Consider the following 25240-nt stretch of genomic DNA (forward strand, 5'->3'; position numbering starts at 1 on the left):
TCCTTATGCAAACACAAGAACTGTGAGACACGACTCCTTTGTGGAGAGAACAGAGATAAGTCTGTGCCTGGAGTCATAAATAACAAAGGTCAGCATTAAGCCTCAATGAACTAGGTTTTCATGGTGCTTTTATTTATGACTTTTCCAAATCTCTATCACACACACACACACACACACACGCACGCACCCATGCCATGCACACACATACACAGACACAGGCACACACACCACCCCTTAATCATTAAATCCAAAGACTTGCGATGCACAATCCTCTGTCAAAATCCTAAATTTAAATTAGCATTTGTGTTATTTGCTTTGGGGTTAAGATGTAAAACTTCTGTGTTAAAGCAGAATAAAGGCACTGAGCCTATGACAATCAATGCACGTCAGTACATAAGTCATCGAATTTACAGAAGCAGGTAACGCTTGTGTGATGTGTGCTGGAGACGAGCTTCAAGCTTGTCAGTTTATACCCATCAGGACCTGCAGGGTTCCCACTGAACCACGTTCCAGTGTACCCAGCACAAGGCAACAATGTGGTTTCTCTTCTGGCTCGTAGTGGAGATCCGATTACTTACAACTCAGCCACTGGGATGAAGAGAATCCGTACAGCTGTTAGTGCTGGTGTTGGGGAGAATTTCAGTCTTTATCTCAGAATGGTGCCGTTATCGGATGGATAAGGGAGACGGCAGGGTAGGGTCCCCTCAATGTTTGCGGGTACGCTGGCCCCCAGCCCCAGTACTGGTAACATAGAGAACAGGCTGTGGGTGCCTGGTTTGGGGTCCACGCTTCAGATTGCTGAGGTGGGCGGGGAAGTTGACAGAGGATGTGTCCCCCGTTGATCCTTTGAAGTTTTGGGGAAAGAGAAATAATACACCTCACTGCCATGAACAAACAGTTATCTTGATGCATTGATGTGTTACAATTGAGAACGATCTATTTTGAGAAATAAGAGTCTTAGTCTGACAGTGGTTCACAACGACACTTTAATCTGGGTAATAGCTGAGAATGTATACTGCAACCATAGAGCATAGAGATAAATAGAAAAGTCTGAGTTAATCAGGTTGTGCAAGTCATGCCAATTGGTACACATTTGCTATTTGCACCAAGTGTGTCACAGTCACGGGTGTTCCACAGTGTAGTAGTGTACCTGTTTGGAGGTTGTTGTGGGAGGGTCGAACTTTGCTAAGCTGAGCTGTAACTCTGTACTGGGGCCGCAGGAGGGGAGCAGGGGGCTGGCCATTAATGTGCAGGTGGTGGTCAGATGTGCTATCAAGAGGCCGGAATCGCTGGTTTGTGTTCTTCCCCTGGGTCAGCTGCAAAGTAAAGAGTGCCTTGAATAATTTACAGTCATTTACTCCCAAACATTTAAAAATCCAGCACCGCTGCTGGAAAAATGTATTGACAAAAGAACATAATGAATGCGATAATTGCGCTATTACAGGAACATCCATTTTGTTGATAAATTGCTCTATTCATGTCTGAAAAATGGCTTAAGGACGCACAGCTTGCCCAGTGACTTCGAAGGACCGAGACCTTCGCTTGCGCCGGCGAGCCTCAAAATCCTGCTCCCGTGTGGCGTTGGTCCTGGGCACGGCCTGCCGGTTCCGGGGGCGGGTCCAGGTGCTATTAGGGGCTGGGCCTTCGCCTGTGCTGCTGGACAGGTTGTCATCAGAGGTGGCGTGGCGGAGTTCGGGGCTGGGCCGCCGGCCGTGACGCAGTAGAAGGCCTTTTGGGGACGCCTCGCTCAAAGACAAACTGCTCTTGTTGTTTTTCGGGTCCAGCGGCGAGGGTGGAGGCGGAAGGCGAAGGGCGTCTATCTCCAGCACTTTGGAGCGCCGGCGGGCGGCTTTCACCGCAATGCTGTGCACACCTCTCAGGATCTGCTGCCTCTCTGATGTGGAGGGGAACAGATATACGTATTACAGAGGATTATGAGCCAAGTCAGTGTGAGATTTACTAGAACAGTTCCTCACGCACAAATTAAGACAAGATTACAGTGTTATAATAGATAAGTGTTTCAATCATAACACAAACTTGATCATGAATGGTCAGTTTTTCAGTGTTTCAGGTGTGCTCCAAACTTATGACTATTTTGCAAGTCTTTTAATGAGTTAGTTTTGACTTTTGCATTTATTAGCCGTTTGGAAATTTAAGTCTTCTAAGTGATGCTGGTAGTTAGCAGTCAGATTACGGGATGAAATTTTTCTTTTTTACAACTCTTTCAGAAGCACACATTAAACAAGATTACAGTTATTACTGTATCAGAACATCGCCCTCTGAATGAAAAGTTTCAACTACTTCTACAGACTCCGAAAAGTACACTGTAACTGATTTAAAAACATTTTTTATCCACAGTGCAATTGTGTATTTGAACAAGAGGGACAAGTGAATGTATTGTCTGATTTTAGAAACCGTTTTGCATTTAATGTGGTCTTACTGTTTCATACTATGGATAAACTGACCTTAAATAGATTCTGAATGAATTACCATTCATAGCATTACCCATAGACTATCCTGTGTCCAGAAAATCAGCCCATTCTGATGGCAATTACCACACACAATACTTTTACTAGGCTAAACAAATTAGTTCTCTCTCTGTACTTCGGTTCAGCTTGATGATGCAATGAGTGTTGCAGAGAGTTGTACTCTGACTCAAGGTCAGGATATGCAGATATGTACCCAGATATGTACCCAGATGTACAAACCTGATTCCAAAAAAATTGGGACACTAAACAAATAATGAATAAAAGCCGAATGCAATGATGTGGAGGTGCCAACATCTAACATTTTATTCAGAATAGATCACAGATCAAAAGTTTAAACTGAGAGAATGTATAATTTTAAGGGAAAAATATGTTTTCAAAATTTCATTTCTCAGACGTCTGGGGACAGAGGAGACCAGTTTCTCAAGTTTAGAAATAGGAATGCTCTCCCATTCATATCTAATACAGGCATCTAACTGTTAAATCATCTTTCTTTGTCGCACCTTCCTCTTTATGATGTGCCAAATGTTCTCTATAGGTGAAAAATCTGGACTGCAAGCTGCCCATGCTACAAGCACTCATGCAACCCCATACCGTCAGTGATGCAGGTTATCCTTGTCCTCTCTGGTCCAGATGACATGGCATCCCAGTGTTCCATAAAGAACTTCAAATCGTGACTCATCTGACCACAGAATAGTCTTCCATTTTGCCACACTCCATTTTAAATGACCCCTTGCTCAGTGCAAACGTCTGAACTTGTGGAGCTTGCTTAGAAATGGCTTCCTCTTTGCACTGTAGAATTTCAGCTAGCAACAGCGGATGGCACGGTGGATTGTGTTCACTGACAATGCTTTCTGGAAGTTTCCTGAGCCCATTCTGTTATTTCCTTGAAAGTGGCATTCCTGTTTGCGGTGCAGTGACGTTTAAGGGCCCAGAGATCACGAGCATCCAGTAGAGCAGGCGTACTCAACTAAATTTGTCCGCGGTCCAATTTTGGCAGATACCTTTGACCTGAGGTCCGGGGGGGGGGGGGGGGGGGGGGGGGGGGTTTGTGGTGTTTTGTCCGAAACGATATGTGGTAGAAACACCCCTCAAAACAGTGGAATGGACATTTACCTGACCAATTTTAATGTTGCTATGTGTTTCAGGTTTGAAAAGTGCTGGAATTTAGGTTAAAGTACTTTATAATGCTTGAAATTGTAACTACTTGGTTTCACAACAAATATGTCTGACTGAATAGTTCTCTTGTATTAGGTTAACAAATACGAGCCTCTTGTAATTCCAGGACGAAACATGAGAACGTGAAGACGTGAAGATTGGGCGTTTTTTAAAATAAACAACCATTAAATAATGTGATAAAAAGCGAATTATTTCGAGTATATGTATAAATATTTAACTTAATTATGTTTAACATGCTGGGAAATATTGAAATGGACCTTGAAAGTGACGTACAAGTGCTTGAACTCCACCTTATAAAGGTGTATGAACCCTGAAAACGTGACTTTGTTCATTGCGCTGAAGCGCGGCGCGAAGTTACAAAATTCGAGAGGTGCACGACCTCGCGAACCGACAGCGCGCGAGGCACTCGCGCACACGCGGAGCCTCAGCGATTACGTTATTTTCGCCGCGCTGACCCTCGTACACTCGTGACGGGGGGCGCGAACGTAAGTTGTTGAGCGGGATGGCAAATGTACACTCGTGACGGAGTGTTTTTTCAATAGCCCTGAAATAAATGTTACGGTTTTGTTTTGGTCCGTATCCAGTTATTCAGGAATGAGATTGGGTCCGGACAGGACTGCGTTCGGGTCCGGATCCGGACCGCGGTCCGCCAGTTGAGTACCCCTGCAGTAGAGTTTTACGGCTTTGACCCTTACGCACAGCGATTGTTCTCTGAATCTTTCGATGATGTTATGCACGTTTGATGATGATAACTTAAATCTTTGCTATTTTACGCTGGGTAACACCATTCTGGTATTGCTGCACTAACTTTATGTGCAACAATGGTGGAATTGGTGATCCTCTTACCATCTTGGCTTCAGAGAGACACTGACACTATGAGAAGCTCTTTTTATACCCAATCATGTTGTCAATTGACTTAATTAGTGTTAATTGGTCTTCCAGCTCTTCGTTATATGCTCAATTTCCTTTTTCCAGCCACTTATTGCTACTTGTCCCAAGTGGGATTTGTTGACACTGTGAAATTTGGAATCAACATATTTTTCCTTTAAAATGTTACATTTACTCAGATTAAACTTTTGATCTGTCATCTATGTTCTATTACGAATAAAATATTGACATTTGCCATCTCCACATCATTGCATTCAGAATTTTATTCACAATTTGTATAGTGTCCCAACTTTTTTGGAATCTGGTTTGTACACAGTATAATTGAGAAAAGATGTTGTACTGATGTTCACTACATTCCAACGTCTCGTGGTATTCCTAGAGCCAGTAGTTAGTGTGCTCGTGATAGAAGTAGACAGTAGTTAGTGTGACCATGACATCATTCTGATTTCTAAGCCAAGTGGTTGGCCATGTTGAACCTATTGAACCTTCACCTTTAGGTGTGAGAGAAGCTTCAGTTCCATTCTCGCTGCTCTCTGGGGAGGAATCTAGATGACTGCTTACACTGTGGCTCAGGAGGCTGTAACTCAGAGCGCCCTCTAGGGCACTTGGCAACAACTGCAGGGAGAGGCAATATATTGCAATGTTACCAGCCTCACAACACTGTCATGCATATTCAGCTTGGAGGTGCATAAATGCCCAAAAGATCAGGTTACTTGAAAACATTCAAGAAGAGTGGGTGCCCACCTCTCGATTTCCATGCCCATTGATGTGAATGGGTGGAGGAGTCATCACCACAGAGTTCTTCATCTGCTTGGCATGTGTGCTGCTTTTGAACACGCAGTTATTGTCCCTGTGGGAAGCAGAGGGAGAAAACGTAAAGCCCCGTATGAAATGCATGAGCATCAAATGACAAGAGGCAGAGCCGCTTGGTGTTACATGCATTTGAAGGACGAGTTGGACTTCGATGTGATCAGAGTTAAAGGTTAAATCAAGACGTACAAAATCATGCCATTGCAGCCTCAGTACTAGAACTGAGTTTATTACTGGAGCTTCTTCAAAGCTGTATCACCAAATGAAGTCACAGCACATTCAATGTTGCATCACCAAGTGAAGGAAGTCACAGGTTGCTGCCATGCCTGATTGGGACATTAACTGTTTGAAGTGAGATGCTTTTGAATAGTGCATTTTTACCCATCAGGCTCTGGGAGAATGGGTGGCAAAGTGTGCCTCCGCACTTTGACCCTTCCTTGTCTAGTTTCTGACCCCAGTGTGCGAACACTCTCCTGGTCTGAGTCCAACTCCTGCAAGGGGTCACGTCCTCTGCTAGGGAGGGCAATTTTGGGAAGGGAACCCTCCTATAACCAAAATGGTAGGGAGGCAACAGCAAAAGAAAAAAGTTTTTCATGCAAGCACAATCTTATTAATATTTTCAGTGAGCATGCAACATCTACACCACCTGAACATGCACAGAAAATGGTGCTCTAAGTGCATTTAAAAGAGCTGCGTACCACCTTCAAAGTGTGAACGGCAACCTTGTCTAGGGCCACAACTCGAGTCAGGTTCCGTTCATCCAGGTCACGAATGTACAGCTCATACAGCTCTTGAAGATGCGGAGGCACCAAGAGATTGTGGTCTGTGGAATCACAAGTTTGAGGGCTGTGAGACGTGAAACTGTGCTAGCCAACAACCAACACCCCCCCCCCCACCCCCACCCTTCCAAGCCACACCCACCATCGATGAACCGCCGCTGCTGCCTGATGATCTCGTGGCACAGCTGACGGTGCTGCTCGAAGCGCTGCACCACTGCGTCCTTCTGACGGATCACGTTGTCCTTGAGCAAGGCATGCGACTGCATCTCCGCGTTCCCGATCTCCAGCTCGTGCACCTTGCACAGGAGACCCAGAAGCTCCCGCTGCTCCTCAGAGCTCACCCGCCGGGGAAGGAGCTCCTCCAGACGACGTGCCCTCTCACGCAACTCGGCCAGACGCCTCTCCAGCCCTGCCTGGAACAGGGTGGGGACCATGTGAGCGCACCAGCACAGCAACATCACCCCTGTCCACTACAATGAAGCACTGGCCACCCACATTACACCTAACAACATATATTCAGTATTGATCTTTATATATATTCAGTATTGATCTTCAGAGATTGTTAGTTCCTTGCATGTAGTGAGAGAAAGAGGAAAGCAAGGAGTGGATGTGACATAATAGGTTACACCATACTTCATTTGTTTTGCTCTTTTTGGGTGTTGTAACAGTGAGGCAAGTCAGAACAACTAGACGAGTGTATTTCAAACACACACAGCGTTTTTTCAGCTGGAGATGTAGCGCGAATAGCGTACACTAAACATGGACACATAAATGTGCAGACTCAGACAAAGATGAGCACGGGACATTGAGTGAACGCACATTATACAGATACACTAAACGAGACCCAAGTGATGATGAGGCGATGATGAGGCGAGCCACAGGTGAGACGAATGAATACATGTACATTGGAACACACCCAATGAAATACACATATGGACATAACCAGACGTAGACTACACACCCAAAGGGAGGAGCCAGAGGCTGTACCGTGTGATGGAAACATTCATATTTTGTCTTTCTGTAAATCATATTCATCAATATATACAGTATAAGTAGTGACCACACTTATTAAGGAGTAAAATAGAAATCACGTTATTAACATGTATGTAATATGTAAGACCAATCACACGTTGATTATTGTATGCTTTAGTCTCTCTCTCTCTCTCTCTCTCTCTCTAGTAGTGAATTAAAAGGAACATGAGACCATAGTATGTCCCATTTCTCATTTTGGTGATCAAAGGGGTCCGGACGAGTTTGCAGCCTTCGGCAAAAACCACACCAATACTGTGGGCAATTACCCTTACACTAGATGATATAAGGAAAAACCAATTAGAGTTAACTGCATTCTAAACATCATGGCAAATAAGAAAATATTCATATGTGAATTAAATGCACTTCTCCACTGATTTATTAATAGCTTATGTATTAATACTTGTTAAAGATTTGGTATGTAGTTAAAAATATCACCTTTGAAAACAACAGACAGCATAATATATGATATTCGAATCTGTCCAACGTGCACAGGAGAGTTACTGTGGATCTTTTACTCCATCTAGTGGCCAGAAACAATCCTTACTTTTTGCCTACAGATTTTCTTCTGTTCAGCCATGAGTGTGACGAGGTTCTCTCTAGCCATGGCCACCTCGTGAGGCTCCGTGCTGTCTGGAGGAGACTCGGGCGTGTCTGAGTCTTTCTCGCTGTCGTCCTTGTTCAAGCTCTCCTTCCTCCTTTCACCCTGCCACTTTTTACGGTGCCTGCTGCGTTCTTGCTCCCAGCTTCAAAGAAATAAAAGCCCACTTCAGACGAGGAGCAGGCTAACGTTACGCTTTTCAGTCAGTGTACATTAACTACTGATGCAAGAAATCCTTCTATAGATCAAGATTATTAATAAGAACTTATCAAACCTATGCTACTTAAATGTGTGTGTTTTAGATAGTTTAGACAGATAAATGTAAAATTCTTTTAATTTGAGTGTTATGTGCTCCACATTCCTGAGTGCGTGCGCGCGTGCGTGCGTGTGTGTGTGTGTGTGTGTCCATGCTAAAGCGTGATTCTCACTCTGCGATGGTGAGCAGGTGTTTGGAAGTGTCAATCTGGATCTCCATGTTGGTGTTGTCCAGTTCCATCAGATGTTTTCTGATCTCCATCTGCTGTCTGAAGGCTTCGATCAGCTGCTCCCTCAGTTGATCCATCTCCGCCCGGCTCTGCTGCGTGGAGTGAGCTTGCACCTCCGCTACACCACCAGAGGGGGGAGACAGTGAGCCACTGTCTTTATACAAGGGTATTCAATATATATAAATAATCATGTGCATTTGAAATGTAGGTGACTAGGAGAGGGAGCAGATACCCTGCACATGGCGGATGTCTGTTCGGTCTGGGCTGGGCTGCCGGCTGGCCTGGTCAGCAATCTTGTTCTTTAGCCTCTGAATTTCACTGCGCAGCTCAGAGATGATACTGGTGTACTGGGCAATGTGATAAGACACATTCAGCAAATTTCTCTTTACCTGAGGAGATCAGAACAGAACAGAAACATTCACATATCAGAAACAAGGCACATTGACAATGCTCTCCACCCCAATGGGACATGGGGATATAAATTCTGGCAAATTCACATACACATTACCCGTGTGCGAATGTTTTTGGCACGGTCAGCGTAGGTTAGAGTGTTCCGAGACTCTTCAAAGGCCATTGAAGCAGGGCTTATGTGAGCTATCATTACTGTACGACTGTTCCCACCCAAAGAGTCCTGCCGGTCAACAAGATAACAGCAGCTCATTACAGAGCAGCATCAACTGACAGGCCAAAGAAATACAGAACGAATTCTCAATTTATCAGAAATGTTTGTGAAGTACTGTGCTCATGCATCTACAACCGAGAGAAAGAAAGAGATAACTAAAGAAAAAAATTTGAGAAAGAGAGGACCAGACGGGTAGGCCACACAGTTATACACAAGGCTCAATAGTGCCACCTTAAGGAGGCGTGTGAGTTTGCTGTCTCTGTAGTTGACGTATTTGTTGCCGTTCTTTTCGCTCAGAGCGTTGATGCAGTTTCCCAGAGCCAGCAGAGATCGGTTTATATGAGCTCCTTCCTTCAGCCTCTGTCCCCTGTTCTGGGTCTGAAAGAGAATGAGGGTAAGGCTGTCAAAAGCTTAATCTTACTGAAGCTAATTGAAGCTTCATTCTGAACCAGCAGAGGGCACTCTCATCACTCCCTTTGGTAGCTGCTGTCTATCTATACTCTTACTCCCATGGAGAGACTAGCTGGTTCACATTTCCGTCCGTTTCCATGGCAGATAAGTGATCTCTCACTCCCAAAACATGATGCCACGTGTTTTTGTCTCACACGACGTCAAAGGAAAAAGCCAAATTAATAAGCAGGTCTGACAGGCGGCTGAATCACGGCAACCCGCTGTGAGGCTTTTCACACAAGTATAGGTAATTGCTTGTGCCCAGTAACATTTCATTTTAGTTGTACATGATGAATCTAGTTCCTCTTCAGAACATGTCTATTGCTAGGAGACCAAGTATGTCCATCACTACTGCCTTCCAGTTTTATAAACTAATTTATTCAAACTTATTCATGTCGTTAAAATACTTTATTATCAAAACCCTGCAGCAGGCAGGCCTGGTTTCAAACCAAAGCTTTCAAAACCTAAAAACATTATAATGACCTGCTCATAATAACTAGTATTGAAATTAGTATTGGAGTATAAGGAATTAAATAATGCAAAAATAATGCAATAGGTCAATGTGCTACATTCACTGTAACCCGGAGATGTTCACCGGGGCTCTCACCCCCACAGCAGCGGGCAGGGAGGCAGAGTGTAACGTGCTGCTTGTACCTGCGCGGCTCGCTCGGACCCGGCCAGGTCAATCATGAAGAGGCGGGCGAACCGGACCTCCTGCAGGACGTCCCGGCACCGGCTCTGCTGCCTCACGGCCACCTGCAGCACGGCATGCGAGCGCGAAGACGTCTGATTGGCCGCTGTCGGCTCCTGCGTGCGCTGTTTGTTGCCCTTCATCAACAGTTCCATGATCTGAAGGCCAGAAGAGACACAGGGAGGTGGGGAGACAGGAGGGCAGGGACACAGAGGACAGCAGACATGGGGGACACAGCAGAGACAAGGAGGGCACAGACACAGAAAGACGGTAAGACAGTAACATATGATGAACCACATTGTCAGAAAATAAAGCTCTAAAAGCAGTATTAGATGTTTTAACAATTAAGACAACAAAAACCTTTTCTAAACAAGCAGAATACCTGCTTCAAACAAGAAATTTTTGTAGTTGTCATAACCAACCTCACGGGCATTGATGGTAGACACCTCTGTAATTCCTGCGACCTGAATCTCACCCTTCGAGTCTTCCCTCAGGTCCAGAAACCCTGAAGCCGGATTCAGCAGGTCTCGGATCATCTCATTATAGATCTGCAGGGCAGAGACGCACTATATAAAATTTCAGAATCAGAAAACAATCATCACCCAGAGCTTCAGATTCAGCAGGTTTCAGATACAGCACAGTGCATAAGCACTGACAAAACTAGTCTGAAAAATGTCATTTGTTTGACTATGTATGCAAAATCCATTTTTTCACTCTACAAATATAAAATGTTTTTTTAATGTCTATCATTTTAATAGATCTCTGGAAGAAGACCACCAAAAGATAAATGTAATCAGAAAGAGAATGTGAGCAGCTGTGGTCACTTCAAAAGCTGCAATTTTAGTAATGCCACACAGGACATTTTCGCAGCATTAGTGAGGATGCTTTGAAGTCCACTAAGGAGGTGATAATTTTAGAGAGAGGATGAGGTATATGAAAAGATCCCATTGACACAGAGAGAAGAGAGACTGGCCAAACACAAACAGACTTAAAAACAGAAGGGAGCAAAAAGAGAGGAGAGTGAAAAAGAATGACAGAACACATATGCACATTAAAACATTAAAGGCTAAATAAAGCTACATGCTTTTGAACACGCAGATACACAAAATTTTCATGTCTAATCAATATATGGATAAAAACAGGAAACCAATCATCTACACGCACACACACACGCACATGAATCTCAATTTATCTAAACATTATAGTGAAATGCACAGTCTAAAATAAAAGACCAAGAGAAGCATCTTTCCCATAATGAGACGTGTTTACTGTCTGTTTATTTAACAGAGAAAGTAGACAGTTATTAAATGTCTCAAAATTAGCAAAAACAAAGTCCCCTTTTGGTGTTAAATTGTGTGTGTGTGTGTGTGTGTGTGTGTGTGTGTGTGTGTGTGTGTGCGTGAGTGAGAGAGAGAGAGAGAAAGAAGGGGGGAGGACTGACAAGACAGAAAGGCAGCAGATGGGTCCTTTCCAAAACACAGTCATAAACCAGCCTTTAACGTCTTTGTGCTCGTGTGTAGAGATCAACCATCACCAACCATTATGGCCCTTTATGTGCCCAGGACTCAGTGATAAACCATGATTTATCACAGCTCCTCTCCACAGCTCTCACACACATGCAGCCCGGCTGGTGCCGAGCGGGGCCCCCAGCCCTAGTGTCCTGCCTGTCTGGACTACGTTAGTGCTATCCTGCAGATGCCCCGCCTGTGCGAGACAGCGATCTCATGTGTGACCTGGCAGCTGTTCCACAGGCAGGACCCTTTTAATAAAGATGAGTCCTCAACGGTGCCTCCGTCTCCTCCTCTTTACTGGCGAGCTCCTGTTACCTGAATCCAGCTCCATTCAGTGACTCCTCAACCTTTCCTTCCACATTTAACATGCGGTGACTGTGCAATTTAACTCTCGCGCCATTCGTTTATCTTGAACGCCAGAAAGGTGTTTCTTGAAGCGCTGAGTTTTTTAAAGAAATTGTGCACAACATAGAGGATGTGTGAAGCGGATATCAACAAAAACTGGTGCATGTTACATACAAGTCTGGGATGACATGAAGACGACAGAGAAAAGAATGGGGATGACAAAAACGATTGGAATAAACATTTCTAGGGCTGTTCATCTAAAAACATCCCAACCTGCTGAACACTTGATGGTGTGCTTTTGTATGTCAAGCTGAAAATTTAAAATGTCACATTTCAGTATTAGTTATTGTTACTGACAGTTATTGCTTATATTATATATTATAATGCTTATATTATATTATATGTAAACAGTGGACTACATCATCCCATGTCCTTATCAAGTCAAGCTTGTAACTCAGAAAAATAACTTCAACATCACAAAACCAGCACTGACTGACTCATATACATTTATGGGTTTTCAGCTATAAGCTGTTGATCAGGTTAGAATAATCTCATCATGTTGCCACAGGAAATATGTTAAAGGATATCAGAGACATGACTGGTATGGTTGTGATTATTTTACTGCTGAATGATAAACAGTCACAGTGCTGTGAAGATGACAGCACGTTCATAATGGTGAGTTTACCTCCAGGTAAGACATGGAGACACTGTACTGCATGTCATCACTGGTCTCTTCAATGGCCTTGAAAAGGTCGTTAAGAGTGCGCACATAAATACCAGGTTCCTTATCCGTCCCTAGCATAGTGTATGTCTTCCCACAACCTAAACACACACACAAACAGATAAAGTCAGATAATGTGGTGCATTGTTGCACTAGATAATGTTATAACACAGGGGTGCCAACAAATTTTCAGGTTGCGAGCTACTTATAAGATGACCAAGTCAGAAAGATCTACCTCGCCCCGAGTGTAATTTGTTGAGATGGGGGGGGGGGGGGTGGGGGGGGGGGGGGTGGATGGTGGTGGTGAACGTAAATTGTTGACGGGGGGGGGTTGGCAAACGTAAATTGTTACTGGGGCGGTGTATATATACAACCGTCAAAGCAGATGGACGATATCCTGTCATTCATCCACTACTTTTTAATGTCATGCGATCTACCCGCATTCCTTCGCGATCAACCGACACTTCGATCGACGTAATGGGCACCCCTGTTATAACAGGATTATGTTATGTGGCCACATCAGTTTCTGCAATATTTGTACACCATGTGCAATTTCTGGATGGCCTGAAATAGATCAGGCTTTTATTTTTGTAAGTAGCCTGGCTAGGTCAAAGGTGACTGTGATGTAAGAGCGCTGCGGTTTTACTGAGTAGTTTTCATGTATTCATGTTTTTATATAGTTGCTGTCCGACAGGAAAAGGCACTGCAAGGACATTAGAGATGAGAGGCGATTGAAACAGGAAGTAAATCTGACTGGTACACTGCTGTAGTGGTAGCCCTCATATCAGAATGGGGGAACATTAACATATTACATAAACACTGCCTTAGTAGAAATCTCTTCCACACCACATAACCCTTCACCAACAGGTTTACAGAATGTTTGTCCATATCTCATTTTTGTAATGGGGTGGTATGTTTTTGTCTTAGGGGGCACTGTTTGGAATGTTTACCATTTATAAAAGGTTTTTTTCCTTTTAATCTGCTCTTTGGTATTTTGGTTGATTAGTGTTGAGGCATCTTAATCAAATCATACAGAGATGAGTCGTGTGTCATGGCAAAGCTCAAGTAGTATTTCAGGTACCATATTAAAAAAGCTCAAGTCCAGACAGACATAAAAATCTATACACATACACACAGTAAAGAATGTATAGCAATACTGACCTGTGGGTCCATAAGCAAAAACAGTAGCATTGAATCCTGAAATGAGGCCCTCAATCAAGCCTTTAGTAGTGGCCCTATACACCTCCTCCTGTTAAGTACACACAACTGCATGAAGGCTGCTCTGTGCTGCTTTATGCCATGCATACAGAAATTATTCAAAAATGCACAGCTTTATTATGTATGTTCTCACTGAGCCATGTAGCTTGCATGAACTACACACATTCGAAATAAGCCTGACCTGTGTGGCTGTGTAGTCGAAGGCCACGTCAAACATGTACGTCTTCTCCCTGGAACGATGAGCCCGCAGGATGTCGTCAGGATCTTCCAAAGGGTCCTTCAGCAGCACCATCTGAGAGCGAGAGCGAGAGATAGATTTTTTTTTTTCAATGACCACCAGCAGAAAATTTAGAGAAAAGGTCTTTGTTTGCCTTTTTTTAACACCAACCAGCACAACCATTCATGAGGATTCATCAAGGATCATTCATTCTCTGCTAGGTCTTATGTAAAAGCCACGTGTTTCATTAAGGAGTGCAGGAATAAATGCTTCACTCATGCCTTTACATTTGCAGCCTTTAGAGAGCACAAAAGCTCCTTTGCCCTATCTGACATTCAGAAAGACAGACTTCAGAAATTATGGACAGATCTACTTAACTGGCCCATTTTACTCTTTTATCATGTTAACAATCTGAGGCATTAAATCATCATTAGATGACTAGACCTTTAGCTAGGTCCAGCTCTATGGAGCAGCCTAATGTGTAGCATTTGAATAAAACTAGCTTTAAGGTACATGGATAATACGGAGGTTCTGTGCTACATAGAAGAGTATAACAGCTTGCTCATGCAGTCTGAGAGCCAGTCTCTGCCAGCAAGAACTAAACGCTCCTTTTTCACAGCTTCATTTGTGTAGATTGTGAAGTGAAAATGGAGCCTGTTAGTAGCCCAGATTTTGCCCCAAAGTGGGAACCTTGCTGTGCTAAAAACTCTGCCCAGGCTGGCTCTGTGGCTGTGACCCCCACCCCCCAACCTGACCAGCCCTCTCAGAAACACACGCTGTTCTCTTTGAAGCCCCTTGTTTGAAATGCACAAGGACACATCTGACTTTTAAAAGAGCACAATTACAGTGGCGAGCAAAGCAAACACGCGACTTTGGACTGCAAACAGCGAAGACGGCAGGAACAAGATGGGAGGGGTCAGCGTGAGATGGGAGGGGTCAGTGTGAGAAGGGGCGGGAGGAGGACAGGAAGACCTATCCCACATCATCCTTGATGTTCCTTTTCTTGAGAGTAACAGGTTTGGAATGATTTGAAAATACAGCCTCTCTGTGTTTGAGGGTCTGACAAGTAACTGTACATAAGCATTTTACTTTTTCTTTTTAATTGGTTTATAATGACCAATCTATCCTACAGTAAATGTGGTATTACATCAAGTTTTGTTTTATAACATGACACATGACCCCTATGTGGGCAATAGAGCTTAGTAAAGACAATTAGAAGAAAATCCTCTTTGCCCTGGAAATAGACAAGGCAGAAAGGCCACAACAATAGTGATTAAGACCTTGAATTATCCTCTACTAGGAAGTGAACTTTGCTTCAACTGCACAGCTCACGGTATTCCATTATCACAAGTGCACATTGTTTAGCCGGTTAGGAAGGTTGTATAAGAGTTTGATGGCTGCTTTTTTAATTTGTTGAGGAGGAACACACATTTTCTGTGTGTGTGCGTGTGTGTGTGTGAGATAGACAGAGGTGTGTATATCAGGCACTAATGTGTGCATTTCAATGAGTATATTGTTCTCAATCACTTGCCATACTGACATTAAAAAACCCATTTACTGTAAGTGCCCATGCGAGCGAATGTCATCTACTTGTTTGTGGATTATTGATGTTATCCCCCTCTGTGCCATATGGTACATATATTCCTTAAATTACCCAGAACACCATCGGACAGAGACAGCTGGACACTGGCTCCATGCACACCTAGGTCCTCTATCCAGCGCTGCTTCACCGCGCCAAGACACCTGCGCTGATCCTGAAGGAACACACCATCTGATTAACACTGGCTCACTAATCATCATCCTCTCATTAAAAATACCACCTATAATGGCCATTATGGTATTCTGCCAGACAATTGCAATTAGATTTACTACACGTTGAGAATGGTTAAGCCCAAATCCAAATGACAAAGGGCTTTTGTTGCAGGTGTAATCTAATCTAGCTAGTCATTATCAAAACCCCCCATTTCTTTCTAACTTACAAAGCCGTATTTGTGTCTGATGAGTTTGAGTCCATGTTCTCCGTGTACACATTTCAAAACCCATTCTCATCAGCACTGAGGCAGCCACACACAGTAGGCTCCACCTACTCCACCTGAATGACTACCTGAATTAGCAGCTAGATGAGTGACCACAGATATTCCTTGTCATTAGAAAGATTTCATCCACAAAACACACACACAAACACGAACTATACCGTAACACACATGGGGGTACATGCTGAGGCCTGTAAGGAATCACAAAACATCCTCTTCCGGAGCATTAGCTACGTTGATAGCTACATACGTCTGTACCCATATCACCTTTTCAGCTACGTAAAAGGTGAAAGGTGATATGCTTTATCACTCAAGCTTTATCACTGCTCATAGACATACAAATAAAGTGGTGCCTATAACATCTAATCTGTCATCAGTGTAAATGCCATAATTATCTCTGAATGATGTTTGATATTCTGATGTTCATATATACAACCAGGCCCAGTATACAGTGCACACCACTGCCAGAAGCCAGACTGATATGCAAATTACTAAGATGAATATATAATACTAATAGGGAAACAGAAATCCAGTCAGTAGAGCCAGGCTGATATAATCTCTTGCCGGTCTTTTAGGTTCATTATGCCAGAAAGTGTTACACCAATTACCAACAAAGACATGTATGTAGCTACATAAGGTATAACCACTGCCCGCAATTTATAACAGGGGAACATTCCAGCCTTCATGATAATAGCTTACAAACATTGGATAAATATTAGCAGTTACGCTAATTTGTTTAATTTTAGGTTTATCATCGACTGGCAGTCAGTTCGTCCTGTAACAGTGATATAAGCAAATGCCCAGCATTACACTTCCATTCAATTACAATCATTTAGTCTCCCTAGTGCAAGAGGAGCACTACACATGTGCTGAAGATGAAGTATGTGTGTGGGCTAGCCTGCTTCCTCCAGAAGTACAGGAAAGTAGTAAGGGGATTTCTGTGGGGGAGGCCCTTCTCCAGGTGGAGGGCTGCCAAGGAAAGCCATCTCTGGTTTCGACAACGTGAGAACACATTCCCCAGCTCAGACAGAACTGATTAACGCCTCTGACTAATTCATGCCTTCGTGAAGTTGCAAAGGGAAGGCGAAACATTCGAAGCAGGGAGCTGGTGCATCTGCTGTCAGAAGGAGAAGGCGGAGCCTATGAGGCCCCTCCTTCCTGCCGCTTTTCGGCTGAGGCGCTGGACATATGCTGGAGATGTTTGCAGCTAATGTTTCATAGTGCTCCATCCCAGCAAATTTAACAGGGCATGTGTGAGTCAAGACCGGGGTGCTAAAATTAAAAAAGCGGCATGCACTCATAAAATATTAACACACATCAGCAAGTAGCGCAGGTCCTCACAACAGCCTGTCAATGCAGCAATGCGGATTCAATTAGCGGGATAGTGTTATTTAAATGAGCGCAAACGAAGGCGCGATCAGTGTGGGTGACTGTCCAAGTCCTCAAGGCTGATCGAGTTACCAATTAATGGCGGAGGCAGAATTATTGGGGAGGGCATTCCTGGTAGCTGTCCAACTGATTAAAATATTACATCCATCATAAAGGAGGCATGGGGGTGGTGTGAGAGAGGCTGCCAAGATTAGCTTCGCTATCGAGTTTGGCATTTCCACTTGAGCGGAGACAGTGCTGCAGTCAGTTCACTGAAGTGTACACACACACACACACACACACACACACACACACACACACACACACACACACACACACACACACACACACACAATGCACATTTGTTTTTATATAGTGATAGTATATGGTGCCTTGCATATATTGTATGTTTAGTTTTATAAATGCAACATGTTTTTGGTAGAACCATATGTTGACATGTTTTTACTTATTACAATAGTTAGCTTTTTCGATTTTGACCAAAGTCTAACTCCAACTCATTTCTTTTAATCAAAAGAAGAGGAAAAAAAGAATAGCAGAATAAACAGAACAGCAGAATGAGAAAAACAGAGGAAGCAGGTGGAAACAGACAGATGTGAGTGCAGGAGTCAAAACAACATTACGTCATTATGTTAAGCAGGTCCGCGGGGCTCTGGGCGTAGTTTACTCTGGAGACAACCTTCTCCTCTCAAATCCAGGATTACAACCAAGCTGATTATCACGAGTTAGAGTTATAAAATGTTACTACAAATATAGGCACAATCTACAACAACTGACTCCACAACTGTTTTTCGAAATCCACTTTGTACACAAGTATCCTACCCCTTATACAGAGCCAATTTTTTAAGTCATTAATATGGTACACAGGGAAATTCAAGATGCATTGAATGAAACTAAACTAAGAACCCAGTGGAATGAGACTTGAGGCAAAATCTGCTGTCACCAAGTCTCCCATCTCTGTGTAAAACCCATGGAGGGACAGATCAATGTGCCCCCCCCCCCCCCCCCCCCCGTGCTTCGGGATCTTTTGAAGAAGTGCATATTTATCTGCACTCTCAGTATTTCGAAGCGTGAGCTGCAAAGCTTGTGAGTGGGTGTTATTCCAGCTGACACGTTGATGACTGACTGTGTGTGCCTGCGCATGTCTCCCTCTCGTGTAGTTTTTGTATCAAAAGACAAACGGCTTGTGTTGCAAAGCTTCCAAAAGAGCCTGTGAGTGGGTGCCACGCCACATGACACGCTCATGACTGTGTGTGCGTGTGTTTCCTCCAGATATTCTGTGTGTACATGTGTGCATGTGCTCGCTTCTTCCACAAATCCTTCCCCACCCGTGTTGCCCCTAACGAAGCAGTTGTCATAGCTACAGAGAGCCAGGCAGGCTTACAGAAACCCATTGCCGTGAGGTTGTTGGAGCCGGGACTGCGGGGGGTCGTGGCTGTAGGGGGGCACAGGGTCCATGCCTTAAGAGGGGAGACTGGGCCGGCCAGTAGAAACTCACTCCTACTAACACACACATGCTGAGGCTTGTAATTTACTACCTGATATATGTATGAGCACTGCAAGCCATAATTTACTGGGAGATCTTCTGTGTTTCTGTAAAGAAAATACTCAGCAGCAACAGCAAAGATGAGAGTTACAAAGATGTACTCATTGTGCACGATTTCAGCTGACTTCCAGAAAATTTGAATTGTCAAACTCAATCAATCTTTCCGAACGGACTTATTTGTATACACATTAATCCAGTATTTGGGCTCCGTTAAGACGATGATCAGTATAGGCACAGGGCAACATGGATCATTATGGCTTTGCTTCCATATTGACATTCTTAAACACCCATAGTTGTACCTTTTTTTTTTTTTGGATATTTTTATATCAACATATCAACAAATATCAACATTAAGATCATACATTTTCTGTTCCTTTTTAAACTAGCCATTACACACATTACTATCATAGCAGCTTCAGGACATTTCATTCCATTAATAAATGGTGGCAGTGCAGGCAGATGACATCCTAGAAAGGTCCATTCTTGCATTTTCAAATACATTGAGCTGCTTATCTTTCATATGTGTCCATGCCAGATGCCAGCCATTCTGAGTTTAAATAAACAAAGGTGTGATTAATCTTTTCTAACCTTTTCTAAGAACATCTAACCGTGTGCAGCAGAGACGGAGGATGTGGAGTCCAGCACCAGCCTTGTGGCCTCCAGGTGCTCCACACGGCTCCACAAGCAGACTACGCCAGTGACGTGGTGGGCACGGCTGACGCACCAGGCTGCAGCCATACAAAAGAGCCAAACAAATGCACACAAAAGGCCCTGCCTGCTCAAGGAGCCTGAAAAGGCCAAGACCTACGAGGAGAGCCCAGCTTTGAGAAGGTGAAAGCTATCTGATGGGATGCCGCACCTTCATTCCACAGTCCCCTGGAAGTGCGATACTCTTTCCAAGACTCCAGTGCCTCCCGTGTTCCAGAAATGCATGTGCTGCAGAAGAATGCAATGTTTCCTGAGCAATTATTAATTGTGGGTACATAGGTGATTCAAGGTCATGACCTTTCTCTTATATTTCCCATATATATATATATATATATATATATATATATATATATATATATATATATGTGTGTGTGTGTGTGTGTGAGTGTGTGTACACAACTCATTCATCATTCATAAGCGCACACATATCCCACGTGGTAAAGAACAAAAGCTGGTCTAACATGAGCAGTATTCAGAGGCGTGAGTTTAGCTGTACAGGCAATTTTCCTTTCTAACTGCACAGGTCAGTGCACTGTGTTGTCTAGGAGAGGCTACGCTCAACAGGTCCTGACATGCCTGTCCCAAGTGTACAGAGCACACCAATGGTCAGAAAGGAGCAGATAAACTAATTCAGATACCGTGAGGATGAACAATTTATAAAGCCATTTATCACAAACTGTAAGTCGGAGTAATTGGCAGAAAATTGTTGCCGTTTCGTTTTTACAGACAGAAGCTAGACTACACTCACTGGCCACTTTATAAGGTGCACATTGCTAGTACCGGGTTGGACCCCCTTTTGCCTTCAGAAATGCATTAATCCTTCATGGCATAGATTCAACAAGGTACTGGAAACATTCCTCAGAGAGTCTGGTCCATATTGACATGATAGCATCACACAGTTGCTGCAGATTTGTCAGCTGCACATCCATGATGTGAATCTCCCATTCCACCACATCCCAAAGATGCTCTATTGAATTAAGATCTGGTGACTGTGGAGGCCATTCGAGTACAGTGAACTCATTGTTGTGTTCAAGAAACCAGTAAGAGATGATTTGCGCTTTATGACATGGCACGTTATACTGATGCTGTTCTATCAGCTCGAACCAGTCTGGCCATTCTCCTCTGACCTCTGGCATCAACAAGGCATTTGCACCCACAGAACTGCTACTCACTGGATATTTTCTCTTTTTTTGACCATTCTCTGTAAACCCTAGGGATTGTTGTGTGTGAAAATCCCAGTAGATCAGCAGTTTGTGAAATACTCAGACCAGCCTGTCTGACATCAACAACCATGCCACGTTCAAAGTTATTTAAATCACCTTTCTACGCCATTCTGATGCTCGGTTTGAACTGCAGCAGATCGTCTTGGCCATGCCTAAATGCATTGAGTTGCTGCCATGTGATTGGCTGATTCGACATTTGCGTTAATGAGCAGTTTGACAGGTGTACCTAATAAAGTGGCCAGTGAGTGTATGTGCACAATATTAATGATTGACCAATTAATTAGTTAGCCAATTACTATTTTTTTAGTTTTGTTTTGTTTTACAGTTATATATATATATATATATATATATATATATATATATATATATATATATATATATATATATGTACATATATATATGTATATATGTATATATATATATATATATATAAATTAATTAATAATAAATTATATATATATATATATATATATATATATATATATATATATATATATATATATATATATATATATATATATATAATGTATTATAAATTTATAAATTAATGTAATATATATTAATGTTTAATTTATATAAAATGTTTTGTTTGTGTCTCCTTACACACACACACACACACACACACACACACACACACACACACACACACACACACACACACACACACACACACACACACACACACACACACACACTTTGGGGTTGTATCATATTAGCCTTTATGGAGGTTGCTTTGTTGCTGTCTTTAACGTCATGCAGTGATATAAGATAGAGAGCAAGGTCAGAGGTAAGTGTGGGGTCATGACATAAACGTCAGCTTTGAGCAACTAACTGGGACAATGGCTGATTACTGAGACCATGCCAAACACATCAGCTCCCAGGGTCTGGGAGAGTTTAAATGCATTGGGTCAACATGCTCTCTGTACACAGTGTGCTTAAAGGAAGGCCAAATAAAGAAAAAGCAATGAGATCCTATCAATGCCAAACTTATGTGGGTCAGGGAAATGCTTCAAACAAGTACATTCACATTTAGTCATTTGGCAGGCACAAGACAAGAAAATAATACAACAAAATATGTTCTGTAAAAGACAAGATATTTTATTTCTAATTCTAATTTGTAAATCTAAATTATAGAAATAAAAAAAAAAGTAAATTAAAAATTTTTAATTCAAATAGCTGGCCAAATATGTTGGGCAAAAAAAGTGATTTATTGTGGGCAGGCCTTAAAGAAAAACATGGCATAGACTATATAAGATAGAATTATGTTTCTATCACATACTAATGAAATTCACAAGACAGTGTGCTGAACCTTTATTTTAACCGACTATGAATGACCAATACAGATTACCATGGAAACTATAGTTTATCACGTCTTTTGGTGTAAAGTCCAATTTACCAAGTAAAAAGCATACAAATAAAGTCAAAATTACCAACACAAAGAATAAAAATTAATGAGATTAATAAGACCAAATGTTCAAACCAAGGTCACTGTAAAAAGATTGTATACAATTGTATCACTTTCCAAAAGACTCCCAAAAGAAGCCAGTTCTCACATCTTCACGACAACAAGCCAGTCCCTCACAACAAGCCAGTCCCTCACATCCTCCTAACAAGAAGCCAGTCTCTCACAACCTCGACATGAAGCCAGCCTTCACAACCTCATGACAAGAAGCCAATCCTCAGAACTTCACAACAAGAAGTCAGTCCCTCACAACAAGAAGCCAACCCCTCATAACCGCACAAGAAGAAGCCTGTCCCTCACAACTTCACAAAAACTAGCCTGTCCCTCACAACCTCACAACATTAAGCCTATCCCCAGCACATAGTCACTACAGTGGAGGATTATGAGGCGGAACCTGGCAACCTGCCAGGACATACTGTGCATCAGAAATTCACAGCGCTTCACTTTTCCCATATTTTGTGATGGTGCAGCTTTCTAGAATGGATTACTGGTACATTTCCCCCCCTCAAAATTCTATACACAATGCCCCATAATGACAAAGTGAAAAAAAATGTATTTGACTTTTTGCACATTTATTAAAAATAAAAAAACTAAAGAAATCACATGTATATTGTCACGCTACGGTCCCCGAACCCTTCCTTTGGGGCGTGTGTTAACGTTGTCTGCGTCTATTCGTCTGCGTCAGTGTCTCTCTGTGGGTGCGGGTGCGTCTTGTCATTATCCGTCTCACCTGTGGCTCGTCTCGTCGTCACGTGGGGTTGATGTGGTCTGTCTATTTAATGTGCGTTCGCGCAGTGTCTTGTGCTCGTCGTTGTCTACAGTCTGCACGTTGTGTGCTGTGTGTGAGTGTTTATCGTGCGCTGATTGCGCAATACTTGTTGTTAAATTAAAGTGACTGTGTGTGAACAACCGGACTCGTGTCTCGTCCGTCTCTCTGGCGCCACCGTCACAGAACGACGAGCCGTCTGAGACACCCAAGTATGCCAGGCTACGTGACCCGACCAAAGAAGGGCAAGAAGCCCAGCAAGCGATGTCACGCCTCTTCCCCTGCCCAGCACCGCAAGACCACAGCGACCCCTGAGATGATGCAGCAGGACCCTGTCTGTGCGCTCATGCTGCGTCAGGCTCAGGCGTCCTCCACCGCGGAGATGGCGGTGTATTTCCGTGAGACCGCGGAACGAATGTGGCGAGAGCGACACCCCTCGCCTTCCCGGGACCTCTCACCTCTATGGGTAGGTGCTGTGGAGATATGCGCCACCGAGAAAACCCCGGAAGGCGAGTTCTCAGAAGAGGGCTCGGAAGGCGAGGATGAGGAAGAGGAAGGCGAAGAGGAAGACCAGGCTCCCTCGGTTTGTTCCGCCCCCGCCATATACTACGGTGAGGGTGAAGAGGGAGAAGACGCCTACCCTCCGTCGATATGCGACGCCTCCACTGTGAACTATGGTGAGGAAGAGGAGGTGGATTACCCTCCGTCGGTTTGCGACGCCTCCACCGTTAACTACGGTGGTGAGGAGGAGGAGTACGAAGACGATTACCCTCCGTCGGAGTACTCCGCATCGGCTGTAGGCTACGGTGAGGAGGAGGGGGAGTACGAAGATTACCCTCCGTCGGAGTACTCCGCACCTGCCGTAGGTTACGGTGAGGAAGAGGAGGAAGATCGTCCTCCGTCCGTGCACTCAGGCGTCTCAGAGTGCACGGACAGCGAACTCTACTCAGAGGACGAGGGCAGTCCGCACCCCTCTGAGTGTTCTGCTGGGACTGTGAAGGGGAGGTGGACCCCGTCCTCAGATCGCTCCGGAGGAGAGAGGATGGACTGCTCCCGGGGTGGCAGCCCGGAGCAGCCCATGAGTTGGAGCCGGGACAGCGAGGCGACCGAGATGGAGGTGGAAGAGCCCACGGTCGACTCCAGAGGACGGTCGCAGAGCGAGACAGGCGTACCATACGGCCAGCTGGGGGGAGAGTCCACCCGCCGCGCTGCACCCGGCGCGTCCGCCCGCCGCGCTGCACCCGGCGCGTCCGCCCGCCGCGCTGCACCCGGCGCGTCCGCCCGCCGCGCTGCACCCGGCGCAGCAAAGCCTGGAGGAGGACCGTTCGCTGCAGCACCTGCAGCTCCCGATCTCTCGATCTCTCTCCCCTTATCGCTCTACTCCTGGCGCGCAGTCTGGCGCCTGTTTCGTGTGTGTCTGTCCCAGTGTTCGTGAGTCTGCCCGTATGTGTACCGAACCCCTTTTTCCCGTTTGTTCCTCTGTGTGTAAGTGTTCCTGTTTGTGTGTTTGTGTCCGTCCCGTTAAACGTGTCTAACGTGTTTTCCCCGGTCTTCCCAGGGAGGGTGTTCTAAGCTGTTGGTGGCGGACTCTCCACCGAGGGCGGTCATCTCCCAGACGCAGGACTGGGTGCTTCGGATCCGCCCATCGATGTGGGTTCGGGGCACTCGGTCCTGTTGGCACCCCGGGACGGGTAGTGCCCTTGGTGGGGGCGTCTGTCACGCTACGGTCCCCGAACCCTTCCTTTGGGGCGTGTGTTAACGTTGTCTGCGTCTATTCGTCTGCGTCAGTGTCTCTCTGTGGGTGCGGGTGCGTCTTGTCATTATCCGTCTCACCTGTGGCTCGTCTCGTCGTCACGTGGGGTTGATGTGGTCTGTCTATTTAATGTGCGTTCGCGCAGTGTCTTGTGCTCGTCGTTGTCTACAGTCTGCACGTTGTGTGCTGTGTGTGAGTGTTTATCGTGCGCTGATTGCGCAATACTTGTTGTTAAATTAAAGTGACTGTGTGTGAACAACCGGACTCGTGTCTCGTCCGTCTCTCTGGCGCCACCGTCACATATATAAGTAGTCACAGCCTTTGCCATGAC

General features: G+C 44.3%; 1 protein-coding gene across 2 annotated transcripts in view; it reads right to left on the reverse strand.

Annotated features, from left to right (window-relative positions):
- Window positions 1–111: 111 nt before the first annotated feature.
- The window catches only part of kif19 (kinesin family member 19), a 35625-nt gene continuing 10496 nt past the window's right edge, over window positions 112–25240 (reverse strand). The window contains exons 3-20 of one of the 2 annotated variants that reach the window (XM_076999633.1): window positions 13997–14107; window positions 13759–13846; window positions 12562–12698; window positions 10443–10568; window positions 9984–10178; window positions 9111–9257; window positions 8766–8888; window positions 8490–8646; window positions 8201–8375; window positions 7719–7917; window positions 6285–6555; window positions 6065–6186; window positions 5745–5908; window positions 5298–5403; window positions 5045–5168; window positions 1506–1894; window positions 1151–1316; window positions 112–844 (exon numbers count right to left, since the gene is read on the reverse strand). In XM_076999633.1, coding sequence (XP_076855748.1) covers window positions 705–844; window positions 1151–1316; window positions 1506–1894; window positions 5045–5168; window positions 5298–5403; window positions 5745–5908; window positions 6065–6186; window positions 6285–6555; window positions 7719–7917; window positions 8201–8375; window positions 8490–8646; window positions 8766–8888; window positions 9111–9257; window positions 9984–10178; window positions 10443–10568; window positions 12562–12698; window positions 13759–13846; window positions 13997–14107 — 2940 coding nt within the window. In that variant the 3' untranslated portion in view covers window positions 112–704. Of the gene's footprint in view, window positions 845–1150; window positions 1317–1505; window positions 1895–5044; window positions 5169–5297; window positions 5404–5744; window positions 5909–6061; window positions 6187–6284; window positions 6556–7718; window positions 7918–8200; window positions 8376–8489; window positions 8647–8765; window positions 8889–9110; window positions 9258–9983; window positions 10179–10442; window positions 10569–12561; window positions 12699–13758; window positions 13847–13996; window positions 14108–25240 lie in introns of both variants that reach the window. The other variant, XM_076999632.1, reaches the window with a different exon arrangement.

The sequence above is a fragment of the Brachyhypopomus gauderio genome, chromosome 3 (assembly GCF_052324685.1).
Source record: "Brachyhypopomus gauderio isolate BG-103 chromosome 3, BGAUD_0.2, whole genome shotgun sequence".
Taxonomy (NCBI): Eukaryota; Metazoa; Chordata; class Actinopteri; order Gymnotiformes; family Hypopomidae; genus Brachyhypopomus; species Brachyhypopomus gauderio.